General features: G+C 40.0%; 1 protein-coding gene across 1 annotated transcript in view; it reads right to left on the bottom strand.

The window, feature by feature from the left end:
• The window catches only part of LOC139759433 (uncharacterized), a 108,762-nt gene that overhangs the window by 72,561 nt on the left and 16,461 nt on the right, over nt 1-19,740 (bottom strand). The window contains exons 2-4 of the mRNA XM_071681543.1: nt 16,315-16,999; nt 15,992-16,153; nt 9,498-9,654 (exon numbers count right to left, since the gene is read on the bottom strand). Coding sequence (XP_071537644.1) covers nt 9,498-9,654; nt 15,992-16,153; nt 16,315-16,999 — 1,004 coding nt within the window. The remainder of the gene's footprint in view (nt 1-9,497; nt 9,655-15,991; nt 16,154-16,314; nt 17,000-19,740) is intronic.

The following is a 19,740-nucleotide window of genomic DNA, read 5'->3' as shown; positions in this document are numbered from 1 at the left end:
CTCTCAGTCATCTGCTAACATGTTCCAGTTTATGTCAGACTACAGCATTTGATAATGCGGCACAGTCTCATTCTTCACATAATCAAAGGTTACACTTATTTGTTCCTCCACATTTCATATTGATCCTTCAATGCTGACATTCTACGTTTTTTAATCTTTCCCACACATACAATACCTTTAGAGTAAATTTCCTAAGACAACATTAATTCTTTCTCTATATCTTCACTAATCAGTGCAATAGCCATCTCCATAATCTGAATAATAAGACCAAAGAGCATTACACATTTCCTCTCTATTTTGCATGGCCATTTGGCAGCCAACTATGAGAAGTTTCTGAAGTGCTTCAACAATATATGAGATAAGAGTGATAAGCAATGTGGCTGCTATTCCAGTACCATTATGCAATCTAGAAAACAAACTGGATGCAGGAAATAAATAGAAGTACTGTAACAGTATGTTTGTAAATACTATTTTTTGTAGTGCCTGAAATAGAAAAAAACTACAACTCAAATATCTAAATGAATTACCAGGACTAACTGAAGAGGACTACCAGAAAAACATTTAGAAGTAGCTATGAGAGGATATCAATGATCTACTATCATACTAGTAATCTCTTAAAATCTAAGTAAGAGTCAATTCAATGCTTGATGGTCTAAGATAAAATCATAAAATCAGGTGATCTTGAAAGATGAAATAACATTTTTCTATTGTAGGCAGAGCCCATACGAGCAGCTGCTTGGTCACAGGACTCACCAACCTCCCAACAACCTACCCAGGAATATATGTCAAGGTGCATAGGTAAGGTGGTAGGTAGTAGCTGGTAGGCAGCCACCAACCAAGGAGGTATCTTACTAGTGTTACCCTCCTGGGTATAGGGAAGGTCATTGAAGGCTGCCTTGTAAGCCAGCACTTCAGCGGTCAAGTTGCACTGCTCTGACCTAAGTAGCAGTATTTTCTTTCTACTTCACCCACACAAGGAATCCTGGCATTCTGTTCACAAACATAGAATCTATCCACGGCAAATATAACACTTGACAGCACTGAACTCACAAAACTCATTTTTCATAACCTTAGATTTTCCTGCAGTGTGTTCCATGTGCTAGCCTGGCCTTTTGGTAAAATGGTAGGAGCAACAGACAGTAGTAGTAGGTAGGAGCATTAGGTAAAAACCAAGTAGAATAAGTGGGTATGAACATTAAGTACAAGCATGAAGTAGAAATAGTAGGTTAGAACATTAAGCAGGAATATTAGATGGACACATTAAGTAAAAGCAGTCAGTAGGAACATTAGATAGAAGACAAAGGAAGCACTGCACTAAAGTTGCCCTCTGCCAGTGGCCTGTTCAGAGTGAAGCATCTAAGGTAAAGAAGCAGCACTGGAGACTTTTGCCTATGCCACCCGTCTAAGGTAGTTCCCAGAAAGAATGGGGATTAGATCAAAAAGATAGATAGGTAGATAGATGGAAGAGGTAACATGGCATCAAGCAACCATGCACCAATGGTGGTTATGCCCCAGGCCTTTTACTATCCATAATCTAAAAATTATGCAAAAATGAAAGAAAGGAAGGAAGGGAAGCAATTAAGAAGAATGCTCACAGGGTTCAGCCTATGTTGAAGACATGGTATTTCATTCCTTAAATCTTACATTTCTCACCTAAGTACACAGCCTATGAGCATCTGATAGAAAATATGCATGAAGGAAAAGGAACTTGGAAAGGACATACCTTTAAAGACAAAAGACCGCCTGTGTGAACCATCCTCTTCTGACAATGGCATTCTTAAAGCACAAAAGGTCAACCAAATTTAACAGAAGTGTCATCTGACAAAGGTATTAGGCAAATGCTTGAGACATAATTCATCAATCTCAACCAATAAGAGAAAGAGAGGTTCCTAAACTTTTGAATCTGTCGACCCAATCACAGACTTATTAAGCCATCATCAACCCTAATCATACACTCAGTAAATAACAATGGGCATTAGAGATATACATAGGCTGTGTACTTACGTGAGAAATGTAAGATCTGAGGGATGAAATACCATGTCTTCAACAGAGGCTGAACCCTGTGCACATTCTTTTTATTTGCTTCCATTCCTATTAGGTTCAGTAGGGTTAAGGGACAAGTTAATTGGCATGAGTTTGAACTGGAGGAAAAGAAGTGTTTTAGGTATCTGGGAGTGGACTTAGCAGCGAATGGAACCATGGAAACAGAAGCAAGTCACAGGGTGGGGGAGGGGGTGAAAGTTCTGGGAGCAATGAAGAATGTGTGGAAGGAGAGAACATTATCTCAGAGAGCAAAACTGGGTATGTTTGAAGGAACAGTAGTTCCAACTATATCATATGGTTGTGAGGCATGGGCTACAGACAGGGTTGTATGGAGGAGGATGGATGTGGTTGGAAATTAAATGTTTGAGGACAGCATGTGGTGTGAAGTGGTTTGATTAAGTAATGAATGGGTAAGAGAGATGTGTGGAAGTAAAAAGAGTGGGGTTGAGAGAGCAGAAGAGGGTGCGCTGAAATGATCTGGACATATGGAGAGAATGAGTGAGGAAAGGATGACAAAGACGACATGTGTGTCAGAGGTGGAGGGAACAAGGAGAAGCGGGAGACCAAACTGGAAGTGGAAAGATGGAGAGAAAAAGATTTCGAGCGATCAGAGCCTAAACATACATGAGGGTGAGAGGCTTGCAAGGAATAGAGTGAATTGGAACAATGTGGTATACTGGGGTCGATGTGCTGTCAATGGACTGAATCAGGGCAAGTGAAGCATCTATGGTAAACAATGGAAAGGTCTGTGGGGCCTGGATGTGGATAGGGAGCTGTGGTTTCAGTGCAATACACATGACAATAGACTGAGTGTAAATAAATGTGGCCTTTTATGTCTGTTTTCCTGGTGCTATCTCGCTGAAGAGGGGGGCAGCAATGCTATTTCCTGTGAGGCTTGGTAGCAACAGGAATGGATGAAGGCAAACAAGTGTGAATATGATCATGTATATGTTGACTTGCAAATTCATGTATATGCGCGTATATGGGTGTTTATGTATATATATATATTTGTATATAAGTGGATGGGCCATTCTTCGTCTGTTTCCTGGCGCTACCTCGCTGACATGGAAAACAGCAATTAAGTAAAATAAGTATAATAATGATATATACACATAAATTCATTTTTTTCATACATGATCACCATTTCTTGTGTTAATGAGGCAGCATCAGGCCCCACAGACCTTTCATGGTTTACCCTGGGCGCTTCACATGTTCTGGTTCAGCCAACTGACAGCGCATCAATCCTAGTATAACACTGGAATACCATACACTCCAGCTGCCATGCCGAATTTCATCTTATGTAAAGCTTTCAATACCTCTTCTCTCCTCACTAAATCACTCTCCATGACTTCACTGTGCATATGACCCAAACCCAAACACCCTCCATCTGTCACCCTATCATCAACCACATACAACAGTCCTTTAAAACAATCACTTCATATCCTCATCGGTTCATCACTGCCTGTTACCAATGCCCCTTTTGCTCCTCCACCAAAGTCCACATCTGCTCACATCTATCATCTTAATGTTATTTGTCACAACCAGGCCCCACAGACCTTTCCATGTGAATAAGAGCAAGGGCAGAGGGTAAAGTTAGTTGGGATGTGAGTTTGAATGGAGAAAAATTGGAGGAAGTGAAGTGTTTTAGATATCTGGGAGTGGATTTAGCAGTGAATGGAACCATGGGAGTAAAGAAGTAATTACAAATTATGGACAACTTATCATGACATAATAATCACATCATGACAATAAGTCTTTTTAGAGTCTATGAGTCACACACTCACACTATGTGTTGGTTGCCCTTCAGGAAGACCAATTTCTTAAAGTTAGGCACAGCTGACAGTCTTGACCTCTTGGGCCTCACAATGTCCTTGCTAAGAGAGAAAAGCTATTCCATTGGGGCAGAGGGTGGAACGGGAGCGTTGTACTTCAAGTAGAGGTTGGTGAAGATCTTCATGAAGTCAGAGTTTGCCATGCCCTCCTTCCCATCAGTGTCTAGCCAGGTGTTGACAAGTTTCTTGGCCTTCTGCTTGACAATGGTGCTTGAGCCAATGGCTGTCCACCAAGCAAAGAGGTCGTCAGGCATGCACTGTAGTGACCGCATGCTTCTGTCGCTAGAGCAGGTGGTGCTGTTGCCGTTCTGGTCCCTCAGTGCTCTCTCGACCTTGTCCTCCATGGCAGCCATGACAGAGATCGTTAGGTTGTTCTCAAACTTGGGCAGCCAGTGGAGCTGGAATTCTGGGTGGAAGGTAGCTGCCAGCTAGCAGTCCTGGTCATTCAGACAGTGGCTGAACCACGTGGTGATGGCATTTACCAGGGCATCAACAAGTAGCTTGCAGACAGGCAAGCTGTTCCTCATGTTCCTGAGCTTCATGAGGGTGATGGCTGCTGTGGGTAAGAGGGTTACAAGGTAGGCGTTCTTCTCCCCATGGTCTTGTCGAAGGGGAGAGCCATACGGGACATGACTTTAGCCCACTCCATCAGGAAGGCTGTTTCCCGGTCACAAAGGGCTGAGAGGTTCTCCATGCAGTTCAAGAACTGGTTGAGCTCAGCCTTCTTGATGGCCAGGATGTTATTGAGGATGACGATGGAATCATACAAGGCATTCCATCTTGTCTTGCCAGGGACCATCAGACTCCTGCCCAGTGCCTTCTTGATGGCATCATCGATCTGAGGGCTCCTCCCATGGGCACTGAAGAGTGCCTGAGCTTTGTCGTGGGCCTTCTTGTTGAGGTCACAGAAGGCTGCAACGAAGGCTTGAGGAGGCCCTTGCCAAAGTCCATGGAGACCACCAGATTGAGGTGTGAGCTGCACACCTCATGTAGACTGGTAGACTGGGGTGCTCACATTCCTTACAAAGGAGTTCGCTGAGAGTTACAATGCTGATGGTGTCATTACCCTCAGCCATGTCATCCTGGTTGTTGAAGTCAGTCTCAGGCAGTCTGCCAACATTGTTGAGGTCAGGCAACAAGTCCACCTGGCCACCATACTGGGTGAAAGCTTTCACAAAGTTTGACCAACTGTCAGTGGTTATTCTGACTACCTTGTCCTGAATGTTGAAGCACTCGTGGACCTGGACCATGGTACCGGTTAAGACATCATAAGCGTGGCAGCCAGTCAGATGGGCACAGGTGAGGACAGCATGTTTCTGGCCCTGGTGGCTGGGTCAATCCAGTAAGATGTCATGCCAAGGAGAGATCTGAAACAAAGATTAAGTGAATCTTGATTAATACACTATATAATACTGATTAAGTGAATATTGAATAATACACTGATGATCAAGTTTTATGTAAAACATTTTAAAATGAAAGTCAAGTTTAATTTAAGCAAGTCAACATAAAAAGAAACATTAATGTTCTACATCATTGAACAGTCATTAATAGTGATTAATGGTTAAGTGATTATCAACCTGTATTTAAAACATTTTGAAATTAAAATGAAATCCAATTCATACCAATTTTTAAAACAAAAAACAGTAATATTCACTACATATGCATAATCATCTATTCTACTAACTACAGTAAATGTACTAGTTAGTACAACAAATATTCATAAATAAATGATAATTACCTATTGTGAGCAGTCCAATAATTGGCAGTGATTGCCAAGTACGTCAGTGTTGATGAAGGCCTCCTCGACTGCCCGTTGTTTGTCATCAATGCGCCTGCCAAGGGTGCAGGCGGGACATGCTGACCTTTGTTGACCTGAGGGTCCAGATCAAGTCAACAAACTCCTGAGACTCAGCCATTTGGAGAGGGAGTATTTTGTTGATGAAAAGACAGACTATCTTTTCATAATTGTGGACTGGCGTACAGCAATGCCAGCACTAAATGAGCGGCAGCCCAGGGCCTCACTGTTGGTGGGCTGCTGGACCTTCTCGGAAAACAGATCAGGGGTGGCAGCACCAGAGCTGTGCACACTGCTGCTGCTGGAGGAGTGGTGGCAGTGCTTGCCACAGATGAGGATGAGTGGGTACTCTTGATGTGGAAATTCAAACTTTTAAGGCTGGTGACATGGCCTCTAACAATCTCCTTGGTTGGGTGGCATTTTTGGCATTCAAAATATAACACCTTGTAATGGTCCTTGTCCTGTCAGCTGAGCTTTAAGTAGAACTCCAGGTGGGGCCATGGGTTTTGGAAAGTCTCCTGGTCCTGCCTGTCATATGGCTGAAAATTCTCCACGACAGATAGAGAGTGTTCCATGGACCATGGTCCCTTGCGATCTTGTACTGTTGTAAGTTTACTTAGAGAGTCCACAGTGAGTGTCATGGTTGCTAGGTCTGTCCTTTTAAGGACAATCTATCCTTTTTTAGATGTGGTTGTTCTATTCTTTTTTGAGAAAAAAGAACAGCCTGTATCTGTCTTTTTTAAAGCATTCTATTCAGCTTTATACATAATAATTACAGAGATCATGAATCTTAATAGAATTCTTTCCCTGCTAGATAATTGGCAATGTCAACTAACAAAATCCATGGACACATCTGCTTCCACTTGTAACCTCGCACTGTACCTGTTCGGTACGGGAACAGTATAGGGGAGAGAAGGGAGAGGGAGACTGGGGGAGTTAGAACCAAGGTGTGAGAGGGAGTCAGTAATGGAGTGTTTGGTGGCTGAGCTATTACTAATCTAAAATGTAAGGCAAAGATTAATCTATTTTTAATATTTGTTTGTATTATTTTACATACCATACAATCTTCATCACTATAAAGAAATAATAAAAACTGATAATTGCATGGTTATGTTGGACATACAAAACAAATAAACTGTATATCTGAGCTATATATTTTATTCATATAACACATGACATATTATCATATATACATGCAAATGACAACAAATAGAATGAACAACAAAATATATCAGTTATATAACCAATTGTAGCATAAACTTTCCTATTACAAGAATAACAATTATACTGAAGAACATAAAAAGAAAATGTAAAATGATAAAAATCTTATTGGATAAAAAATATACGGACATTATAGAACTTAGAAATCGAGTTATCGGAGTTAACCTCCGATAATAGTCCGATAACAAAAATTAACTTCAATAATTATGATGAATACACCCTCTTCTGCTCTCTCAACCACGCTCTTTTTATTACCAAACATCTCTCTTATCCTTTCATTACTTACTCGATCAAACCAACTCACACCATATACTGTCCTAAAGCATTTCATTCCCAACACATCCACCCTCCTCCGCACAACCTTATCTATAGCCCATGCCTCGCAACCATATAAAATTGTTGGAATCACTATTCCTTCAAACATACCCACATGGTCACATGGAGAGAATGAGTGAGGAAAGATTGACAAAGAGGATATATGTGTAAGAGGTGGAGGGAACAAGAAGTGGGAGACCAAACTGGAGTTGGAAAGATGGAGTGAAAAAGATTTTGAGCGATCAGGGCCTGAACATACAGGAGGGTGAAAGGCATGCAAGGAATAGAGTGAATTGGAACGATGTGGTATACCGGGGTCGACATGCTGTCAATGGTTTGAACCAGAGCATGTGAAGCCTGTGTATGTATATGTATGTATACATTGAAATGTATAGGGATGTATATGTGCGTGAGTGGGCGTTCATGTATATGCATGTGTATGTAGGTGGGTTGGGCCATTCTTTCGTCTATTTCCTTGCACTACCTTGCTAACACGGGAGACAGCAACTAAGTATAATATAAATAAATGAATAATTATGTCATTGGATTATCACTTTAGTGCCCAACTTTGCTGTAGTCACAGAGTGCTCTAGTACTTTGTGCTGCAGTATACCGTATATTGCATGTGCTTTGTCCCTTGCATCATGCCACCATAGCATCTTTTAAGTCTTCCTGGTACCAGTGATGCTAAGAGATATAAGGCCATTACCAATGAGATTAAGATGGATGTGTTCAAATGTTAGGTGAATGAATAGCTGATGCTAAGCATGAACCAGGATTTGGTGAATCCACTTTGCTGAGAAAATTAAGGACAGTGCCAAGAAAGAAACAGTAATCAGTACATCTATGACCTCATAATCCCAAAGTATGATCATGGAAAGAATGGAACAAAAGTTGAGCACTGGGACCAAGCATCAAATTCATGAAAATGTTCCCATCAGCATGCTTATGAAACAAGCAAAGGTCCACAGTATATATGATGACTTGGGGATGGAAGAAGGAGCAGCAAAGACATTTCAAATAAGTGCTGGTAGATTCAAGAATCTTAGAAAATGCCCCAGTTACCACATCAAGATGATTGGTGAGGTTGCTTCTGCTAATGTCATTGCAGGCAAAAATTTTCCAAGAACCCTCAAGCAGATTTTTAATGTTGACGAGACCAGGTGATTTCGGAAGTCTTCAAAAATGTACATTTCCCATGAAGAGAAGACTGGACCAGGATTCAGTTTGTTATTTTCTGGTTCTATTAATACAATTCATTGTGCTGAATTTCATATTTCTTTTTGCATGTAAAGTTTTACACTCACATAATATTTAGCACTGCCATATCAATAATGATACCCCATTATCGCCATTACTTAAATAATTTGATTTATGTAAGCGTTTACATGAACACATCTATCACATTGATTGAGATGTCCCATCCAGGAGACTGTGTTGTCAATGGGCTGAATCACAGCACATGAAGTAGCTGGAAGTAACCAAGGATAGGTCTGTGGGGCCTGGTTGTGGACAGAGGGATCTAGTTTCACTACATTTATACATGACAGTTAGAGGGTGGATGTGAGTGAATGAGGAAATTTCTGCATCTGTTCTGAGCACTACCTTGCTGAAAAAAAAATCATTATCTACAATAGAGTGGAGTATGCCATTAAAAAAAGAGATAGCTGAGGTAGAATGACCACAGATATCCCTGTTCTTAAGCACTATGATGCAGATCAGTACCAACAGCAAGTGGGACAATGATGTCAATCCTGAGCGAGAGTTGGTGATTGGATGATGGGTGCACCTGAGCTGAGCCAGTAGGCTGCCAGCACAAAGTAGGTGGTAAGAGAGGAGTGACATGCATTTAGCTCACTAGAATTAAGAAGGTTAAGAGGTTACATCCTGGGGATCCTAGTAATTCCCTCAGGGTTCATAGAACATGTCAACCCTAGAGAAAAGATATTGTCATCCTCTGTGATGTTTTCCTGAAACTGAGCAGCAGCTAAAGTTAAACTGTCTCCATACATCATATTCAATACACCTCTGATCTATCATTCACACCTGAATACAATATATGAATGATAACAATATGCAGGGACCAGATAATTTCAACCTCATTAATAACTAAATGATCTATCTGCATGTACTAAGCCCAATAACACAGGCAAACAAAATGTGAAAATTTCAGTGTTTCCAATCATAAACTACAAAACTATTGTGTATAGTTTACTCCAAAAGCTATCAATACTCCATAAAATACAGATTTTACTACTAAAAACAAAGTACAAATGCAATGATTTACTCACATATCCCACATTCCCAAATCTTTATAGTTTTCCCTTCTCGCTTCATATATTTAACAAAGTGCAGTCTACTTCTGGGGTCATCTCGGTCTACTCTGGCATACTTGGCTGATCGGTCACTTATTATAAGTTCAGTCACAGTTTTAGAAGGATCATCACCCTGTAGTGCAAAAGAAAAGAAAAAGTACATATAAAACAAATATATATCACACTCTACATAGACAAAAATGCATTCACAGGTCCATTAAGTTAACTGCCTATCTATCTTTAACTCCATTCCTATTCACAAAAGGTTCATCAAACGTATCACTAGTAATAAGGGAGGACAAATACTAACCCCATACCTCCTACATGTCACAAAAGGTGACACAGAGTGGGGATGAAAATCACTCCCTGTATTAACTCTCAGGGTATAATCCGAGATCCTTAACTTGGTCAACAAAGGAAAACTAGAATTCTACGACTGAATACTACCAAAGTTTTGTTTGAGTTCCATTCTAAGGCCAGTTACCCAAACATGTTACATTTACCCAAGTCCAAAATCTAGTGCCTAATATCTAAACCATACTTACCCCGGAAATAACGTACCAAACTCTGAAAGGCTACAATTTTCTCGATGTCTCAGGAGACAAGAAACTCCAGAGGTAACTTAAAAGTAAGTTAAAAGCTATAAGCTGGCTCAGCCTGTCACAGATACAGTATTTTACTTCAAGTTGCTTGACTAGCCATATCCCAGACAATCAGGGGGTTAAACATTTGACTAGTCAGGAGTAAGATCTTCCATCATCAAGTTACTTGAATCTAAAGGTTCAATTGGGTGTATGGCATGGGAAGGCTTGGATATAACTAGTGTGCCTTCCATTAAGGAACACCTACACCCAATGAAACAAAGTTGCTCTATTACCTCTTTTGCTCCATTAGCCTCCTAACTATTTATAAAAAAAAAAGGAAGATTCTTCCTCTACTTTTTCAAGTCCAACAATAAAAGTCCTGTACAGAGTACTGTACACAACCGAAGCTCTGTTGATATTCCATTTCAGGGCAAGTTATTCAAGGAACTCTCACACTTGGTCAAAAATGCAAACCATGATTCATTGTACTCTTCATTACCAATACTCTGTTTATACTACATCCTAAAGCAACTTATCCAGGGATCTATTAATCAACAGCTCAATCGATGGTTTTGAATACTGTATAAAAACAAAGCTCTGTTTAGGTTCTGTAAAGAACACTCTCATCATGGACTGCAAAGATTCCCCCTTAGATGACACCCTTCAACATAGTTTTGCTAGTCTATCACTAGTACAGCGGTAAAGGCACAGGAACCTTAAGCCTTATGGTCTCTTTACATCCCCACAGGTAACAAAGTGTTACAATGTAATATTAACAGGCAAATATCAAGCAGTCTTGCCAGACACAGAAACAGAAACAACAAATGAGGGGAAGGAGCCATCTCTGTACTGTCCCAGCAGCTAAACCTCATAACTCACTTATGTCCAAAAACTTTCTAACAGCACAATTTAATATCATTCCAATGTGATAAAATTATCTAAGATATGCATTAAGTACTGCCATCAACTTCCAGATTCAATTTCAGAATATCTCATCCACAAAATACTGTCATAAAAAATACAAAATTAATTACCTAATAATACTTCCATTAAAGGAAAAAAAAGTATAACAAACACTCATTGGGTAGGGTGACCTATCAACTACAACATGAGTTTACTGTCACTACCAATCAACAAAAGACTGAAAAAAAACCTCAGCAAAGTGGTAGTGACCAGTACAAAAACTCACAATCAAATTTGCCTGAGCAGAAGCACTATCATGCACCAAAAAGCTCCAAAGTACAAAGTACAAACTAGAAAGGAAATGAAATGCAAATAAAAGAAAGAGATAAATATCTGATTTCTTTGAAAACCAGAGGTCAAGATCACATGGTGAAAATACCACTAGCAAATGTAAGCAACAGTCAAAAGTTCCACAATATGGAAGTGCAAGCAAATAAACACAAAAGAATTAGAGGCTGGGAAGCCACAACGTAACACACCAGCATGATATCATAGATCTGACAGCAATGCAGTATGGTTGACAATTTAACAGTAACAAGCAACTGGCAATCCTCAAACATACCATGGTACTCAAAGAGGGTAATACCCTGGTGGACAACTCCACCTAACCCCTCTGAGCAAGTGTTTACAATACTATGTCCAAAGGTGAGGAAATCTTTTATCTTCTTGAGGTTCTTTGATAGATAGCTAAAACAGATGGCTGATGCATGACAAAAAAATAAGTTTGCACATTGGTATTTGAACAGAAACTGAAAAACTGTGGTAAAGTATATCAGAATTTTCTTTTTCACATAGTGTACATTCATTTGGTATTTGAACAGAAACTGAAAAACTGTGGTAAAGTATATCAGAATTTTCTTTTTCACATAGTGTACATTCATGTAAAACAATAAAAGAATTATCATAATCCTAAAATCCTCCATACCACCATTTTACCCCTCCTCCTACTCCTTTATATCACTTCTGTCTTCATTAACCAAACTTTAAAAAACTGATACATCAGAATCATGCAAATTATCCCATTCTCATACACTTAATAATGCTTTATACCCAATCACTTCACTCCCACACAGCTTACACAATATCTATCTCATATGGCTTCAACCAACCACAGATCCCCTCCCACATCATTAGTGGCAATAAATATCCACAACCCAAATGATAATGTCCCCAACATATGCTCCTATGAAAGTTACTGAACAGCATCTTCCATAAAAATGACAAAAAGTGACTGGCCAACTCCATAGATAACTGCCATGCCAGTCTTTCACAATAGTTTCACCTCTAAAACCCTAGCTCTATGATGAAGCCCCTAATGGACAAGTTCTTTATTACTCTTCAATCTCTTGCTATAAGATCTATTACTTCTGTAGACCCCACTATAAAGTTTCTCTCATGAGCAGATGCCTTACATTCATAACACAGCACCCTAACACCACAGAAGAAGCAATAATGTGCAAAACTTCATTACACAATCAGAACAATAGCTCACCCAGAACAGCATGTCTGCATCTCCAAAGAAGTCTCTGATCATCCTTTTAACCAGGAAAGACTGATGCAAATCCAACCTGTACCCTCCTGCCACCATAATGGCCAATCACTCCCACTCAGCAAATCTCCAATCATTCTAGGAATCACATATTACACACATGACATTCACTCCCTATGCCATGTGCTTCAACAAAAAAGCAAACAAAGTAAGGGCCTTTAAAACACTAACTGGTACCAGATATGAACAGAAAAAAAATCCCTTAATCTCCTCTACAAATAATTAATTCACTCCACCCTAAACTATGGATGGTATTGCAGTGGAATTTATCAAAAAAGGGGGTGACTATGTTGTTGACTGATTGGTAAGGTTATTTAATGTATGTATGACTCATGGTGAGGTGCCTGAGTATTGGCGGAATGCTTCCATTGTGCCATTGTACAAAGGCAAAAGGGATAAAAGTGAGTGCTCAAATTACAGAGGTACAAGTTTGTTGAGTATTCCTGGAAAATTATATGGGAGGGTATTGACTGAGAGGGTGAAGGGATGTACAGAGCATCAGACTGGGGAAGAGCAGTGTGGTTTCAGAAGTGGTAGAGGATGTGTGGATCAGGTGTTTGCTTTGAAGAATGTACGTAAGAAATACTCAGAAAAGCAAACGGATTTGTATGTAGCATTTATGGATCTGGAGAAGGCATATGATACAGTTGATAGAGATGCTCTGTGGGGGGTATTAAGAATATATGGTGTCAGAGGCAAGTTGTCAGAAGCAGTGAAAAGTTTTTATCAAGGATGTAAGGCATGTGTACGTGTTGGATGAGAGAAAAGTGACTGGTTCTCAGTAAATGTTGGTTTGCGGCAGGGGTGCATGATGTTTCCATGGGTGTTTAATTTGTTTATGGATGAGGTTGTTAGAGAGGTGATTGCAAGAGTTTTGGAAAGAGGGGCAAGTATGCAGTCTGTTGTGGATGAGAGAGTTTGGGAAGTGAGTCAGTTGTTGTTCGCTGATGATACAGCATTGGTGGCTGATTTGGGTGAGAAACTGCAGAAGCTGGTGACTGAGTGGTAAAGTGTGTGAAAGAAGAAAGCTGAGAGTAAATGTGAATAAGAGCAAGGTTATCAGGTACACTAGGGTTGAGGGACAAGTCAATTGGGAGGTAAGTTTGAATGGAGAAAAATTGGAAGAAGAGTTTTAGATATCTGGGAGTGGATTTGGCAGCGGATGGAACCATGGAAGTGGAAGTGAATCATAGGGTGGGGGAGGGGGTGAAAGTTCTGGGAGAGTTGAAGAATGTGTGGAAGTCAAGAACGTTATCTTGGAGAGCAAAAATGGGTATGTTTGAAGAAATAGTGGTTCCAACAATGTTATATGGTTGCGAGGCATGGGCTGTAGATAGAGTTGTGCGGAAGAGGGTGGATGTGCTGGAAATGAGATTTTTGAGGACATGTGGTGTGAGGTGGTTTGATCGAGTAAGTAATAATAGGGTAAGAGAGATGTGTGGTAATAAAAAGAGTGTGATTTAGAGAACAGAAAAGGGTGTTTTGAAATGGTTTGGTCACATGGAGAGAATGAGTGAGGAAAGATTGACAAAAAGGATATATGTGTCAGAGGTGGAGGGAATGAGAAGTGGGAGACCAAATTGGAGGTGGAAAGATGTAGTGAAAAAGGTTTTGAGTGATTGGGGCCTGAACATGCAGGAGGGTGAAAGGCATGCAAGGAATAGAGTGAATTGGAACAATGTGGTATACCGGGGTCGATGTGCTGTCAATGGATTGAACCAGGGCATGTGAAGTGTCTGGAGTAAACCATGGAAAGTTCTGTGGGGCCTGGATTTGGAAAGGGAGCTGTGGTTTCAGTGCATTATACATGACAGATAGAGACTGAGTGTGAACGAATATGGCCTTTGTTGTCTTTCCCTAGTGCTACCTTGCACATATGTGGGGGGAGGGGGTTGTTATTTCATGTGTGGCGGAGTGGTGACGGGAATGAATACGGGCAGACAGTATGAATTATGTACATGTGTATATATGTATATGTCTGTGTGTGTATATATATGTATACATTGAGATGTATAGGTATGTATATGTGCATGTGTGGACAAGTATGTATATACATGTGTATGTGGGTGGGTTGGGCCATTCTTTCGTCTGTTTCCTTGTGCTACCTTGCTAACGCGGGAGACAGTGACAAAGCATAATAATAAAATGAATCATGTACATGTGTATATATGTATATGTCTGTGTGTGTATATATATGTATACGTTGAGATGTATAGGCATGTATATGTGTGTGTGTGTGGACGTGTATATATATACATGTGTATGTGGGTGGGTTGGGCCATTCTTTCGTCTGTTTCCTTGCGCTACCTCGCTAATGCGGGAGACAGCGACAAAGTATAATAAATAAATAAATACTAAACTATGCCACCTAAAACTATCCACCCTCACTGCAAACCAAACAAAACCAAGCACATATGACAATCACTAGCTGCTTAGCAACCAAGAACACCCAAAATCTACACAATGAAACAAAAATCCATCTGGTACAATCCTAACTCAATATGCTTAGCGATCAATTCTTTCCAACAGCGCTTTTCATCCAAACTTCTCCATTATTACCCACAAAACTAAAAGTAAAAACAAAAAAGCTTACCCTGCTTCACACTTCAGCAACTTATGCACACTGAAATGACTGGACAAGCACTAAACAACCATCTTTCAATCTCAGTCTTGAACACTATCTTAGCATTCATATCACAGCTAAGATATATATCCAACTGAGACCACTAACCCTAGACGACATGTATGAGTTAAACTTTCTTGTCTATGCTCTGCACATCAGCAATCCCAACAAATAACAATTCAACACATCTCAAGACCTTTCATACCCACAATGTAACTACCACAATGAAGACACTGAATACCCTCATGCTCCATTGCCCCTCACTCACCCACATAGACAAACACACAGCATTACTACACCATGACATGTGATCCTGCCCTGAGTGCTGCTGGGCCATGTAGAAGGAAGGGGCTCCTGGGGCAGGAAGGCAAGTAGGTAGGTAACAATCATAAAATTAAAAGCACAGTAGTTTTGTAACCAGCTCTTTGTGTCTGCATCACTTGTCACATTAATTTTCACCATACAGAAAGTAAGGATGATCATTATTCAAATGTTATCAAATAATGATGCTAATCAAATCAAACATAAAAAATACATATATTTTCAAGGAAATTTAGTTTGGCTATATTCAACCTATTAAAAAGCTGTTTGACAAAGGATTTAAAATAGGTATAGTACTGTAAGCATGCTAACTACAGGTTAAGAAAACTTGACAGAAGTCTTAGTCATCATCTGCACACTAACACCTACCATCAACTACAGTATCATAGAAAAAGTATCCAAACATCTCAAAAGTATTGTAAAAACTGACCTCATCTGACAACTGTGGAGCTTCTTTTTTTCTGGGAGAAGAGGCATTAACACGAATTTGGATGGTTGAAGATTCCCCATCATCATCTGGCTCTTTTTTAATCTGCTGAAGCACTGTATCATGGCCTCCTGATTCCTCATCTGCTGGAGCATCTTCAGTTACCTAAAAGGCAGAAATATGACAGCAGATCCTAACATATGATTTTTTATTAACATGGGTTGAGAACTAGATTATACCAAATTGCATGCTCAACCTACTGAGCGAGTCTGGTACCCAATACATTAAGTATTCAAGTGTAATCACAAACAAGAATAAAATCCTACTTGGGTAACATGTTCCTGGAGTCTGTGGGCACCATCAAGAAGACTGCTGTCAACTGCTATTACTTCTCCATCAGCTGATAAAATATGAGCTTTGCCATTTTCTGTTATCACTTGGCCTCCAGTGTGTAAAATATTTCCATTATCACTCGTTGCTATGCTTCCATCGTGATTCATAATAATGTGACCTGGCTCACCAGTTATAATTTCTCTTCCATCATCACCAAAAATATGATGTTCATGACCCATTAACTGTCCCGTATCTGATGTTATAATATGTCCAGCTTCACTAGTAAAGATTTGCGTACCATCGGGTGTAGTTATGATTTGTGTGGTCCCATGATCATCACTTCCACCCCCCGTAATGAGGTGTGTCCCTTCAGATGTGGCAATAATTTGTGCCATGCCATCAGCAACTATCTGGTCTGCTGACTCATCACTTTTATCAGATGCAAGGATCTGTGATGGGTCCCCATTTGTCTGGATTGTTTCACTGTTTCTGATATCACTGTCCACACTTGCAATCATTGGGACACTGTCAGAAGATGCAATGATATGATCAGTTGTGTTAGTTACATGGTTCGCGGTGGAAGTAATCAAATGACCCGTATCTTCTGCTTCTCCTGCAATCATGGGCATGCTGTCCACAACAGAGAAGCTTTCCACAACACTTTCCATCTTTTGATACCTGAAAAGTAATCATAAAATGCAATAAATGTCTATAATGCAGTTCATTACTATCATTCACATTATCATAAATAATCATTCTTTATCTATTCTATTATACTTAATTGCCGTCTCCCACATCAGTGAGGTAGTGCAAGGAAACACATGAGGAATGGCCCAAGCCATCCACATGTATATACACACATATACATACATATACATCTCAACGTATACATACATATACATACACAGACATATACATATATACACATGTACATATTCATACTTACTGCCTTCATCCATTCCCGTCACAACCCCGCCACACATGAAATAGCATCCCCCCCTCCAATGAGGTAGCACCAGGAAAAGACAAAAAAGGCCACGTGCGTTCACACTCAGTCTCTAGCTGTCATGTGTAATGTACTGAAACCACAGCTCCCTTTCCACATCCAAGCCCCACAGACCTTTCCATGGTTTACCCCAGACGCTTCACATGCCCTGGTTCAATCCACTGAGAGCACGTCGACCCCAGTATACCACATCGTTCCAATTCACTCTATTCCTTGTACACCTTTCACCCTCCTGTATGTTCAGGCTCCAATCACTCAAAATCTTTTTCAATCCATCCTTCCACCTCCAATTTGGTCTCCCGCTTCTCCTTCTTCCCTCCATCTCTGACACATATATCCTCTTTGTCAATCTTTCCTCACTCATTCTCTCAATGCATCCAAATCATTTCAGCACACCCTCTTCTGCTCTCTCAACCACACTCTTTTTATTACCACACAACTCTCTTACCCTTTCATTACTTACTCAATTAAACCACCTCACACAACATATTGTCCTCAAACATTTCATTTCCAGCACATCCACATCTCTCTTACCCTTTCATTACTTAATCAAACCACCTCACACCACATATTGTCCTTAAACATTTCATTTCCAACACATCCACCCTCCTCTGCACAACCCTTACTATTGCACATTCCTTGCAACCATATAATAATGATGGAACCACTATTCCTTTAAACATACCCAGTTTTGCTCTCCAAGATAACATTCCTGCCTTCCACTCATTCTTCAATGCTCCCAGAACCTTGGCCCCTTCCCTATCCTGTGACTCACTTACACTTCCATGATTCCATCCACTGCTAAGTCCACTCCAAGATATCTTAAACATTTCACTTCCTCCAGTTTTTCCCCATTCAAACTTACCTCCCAGTTAACTTGTCCCTCAACCCTACTGAACCTAATAACCTTTGCTCTCAACTTTCTTTTTTCACACACTTTACCAAACTCCGTCACCAATTTCTGCAGTTTCTCACCCAAATCAGCCACCAGCACTGTATCACCAGTTAACAACAAATATAATACAATTGTTGTATCATAAATAATATCATTATCATTCTGTTTTTCATGCATGATTGCCATTTCCCACATTTGTTAGGTAACATCAGGAAGAGAGGAAGAAATGCAGCATCAGCTTACATCCATTCTCTAGCTGTCATGTGTAATGCGCCAAGACCACAGATCCCTACCCTCAACCAGGTCCCACAGACCTTTCTGTGGTTTACCCTAGACACTTTATATATCCTAGTCAAGTCCAATAACAGTAAGCTGACCCCAATACATATAGCACATTGTTCCAATTCGCTCTATTCTTACTATCATGTTATTATCAGCCATAAAATCCCAGGTCCTCTTTCACAGGGTTCCAACAAGTGGGAAGAGGAAAATGATGGACTCCTTCCAAGCAAGAAAGTCCTTGATGATACTGTGTCTCCTTTCATTCAATGATAATGATACTGAGTCACCAAATATGGCTTCTCAACAAATATATGGAATTCAGCAGCATATACATGTACATGGACCCTTGATTTATGCAACAGCTATGTTCTTGAACACGATAGCCTATATCAAATTACATAACTCGTAGAGAGATCAGGGGGTTTCACTATCAATAAGACAGTACTGAATATTACACCAAAGAAAAACTACAGTATACACGTACAAAGAAATATAAAATACTGTACTATAATATACAAACCATGCAATGAATTCAATCAATAAAAACAGAAAATAACAAACTTTGAATCCTGGTGCAGTTTTCGCTTTGTAGGAAAAGTACATTTCTAAAGCATTCTCTCCCAAAATAATCTAGTCTCATTCACACTGTAAATCTGCTTCGGAGAATAACCGCCATCCTCAATAATGGTCTTAAGGGTTCCTGGAACATTTTCAGTGGCAACTAAATCAGCAGAAGTAGCCTCACCAGTCATTTTAATGTTGTGGTAATTGTAGCATTTCCTAAATTTCATAAACCAACCAAGACTTTCTTGAAATATCTCCACTGTTCCTTGCTCCACTGATAAGTCATCATATACACTCCAGGGCTTTACTTATATCAAAAGCATGATGATGGGAACATTTTCTTAAGTTTGGTGTTCAATTATCAATATTCACATTATCATATTATCATCATCATATTATTTGCATTACTATCATCACGTTATTTGCATTATGATTATCAATGTCAATCATAAAATCCAAGGTCCCCTTGCAAGGGGTTCCTACAGTTTCAAAGCTGCACTTCAAGCAAAAAGAGGGAAATGATGGACTCGCTCAAGGTAAGAAGGTCCTTTACGATAATGTGTTTCCTTCCATTTATGGATGATAATAAAGAGTCACCAAAGGTGGATTCTCAAAAAGTGGCATAACCACTTACAGATGTAGTAAGGCAAAACATACATGTACAGGGAACTC

The sequence above is a fragment of the Panulirus ornatus genome, chromosome 33 (genome assembly GCF_036320965.1).
Source record: "Panulirus ornatus isolate Po-2019 chromosome 33, ASM3632096v1, whole genome shotgun sequence".
Taxonomy (NCBI): Eukaryota; Metazoa; Arthropoda; class Malacostraca; order Decapoda; family Palinuridae; genus Panulirus; species Panulirus ornatus.
This window is presented reverse-complemented; position numbering and strand designations above follow the sequence as displayed.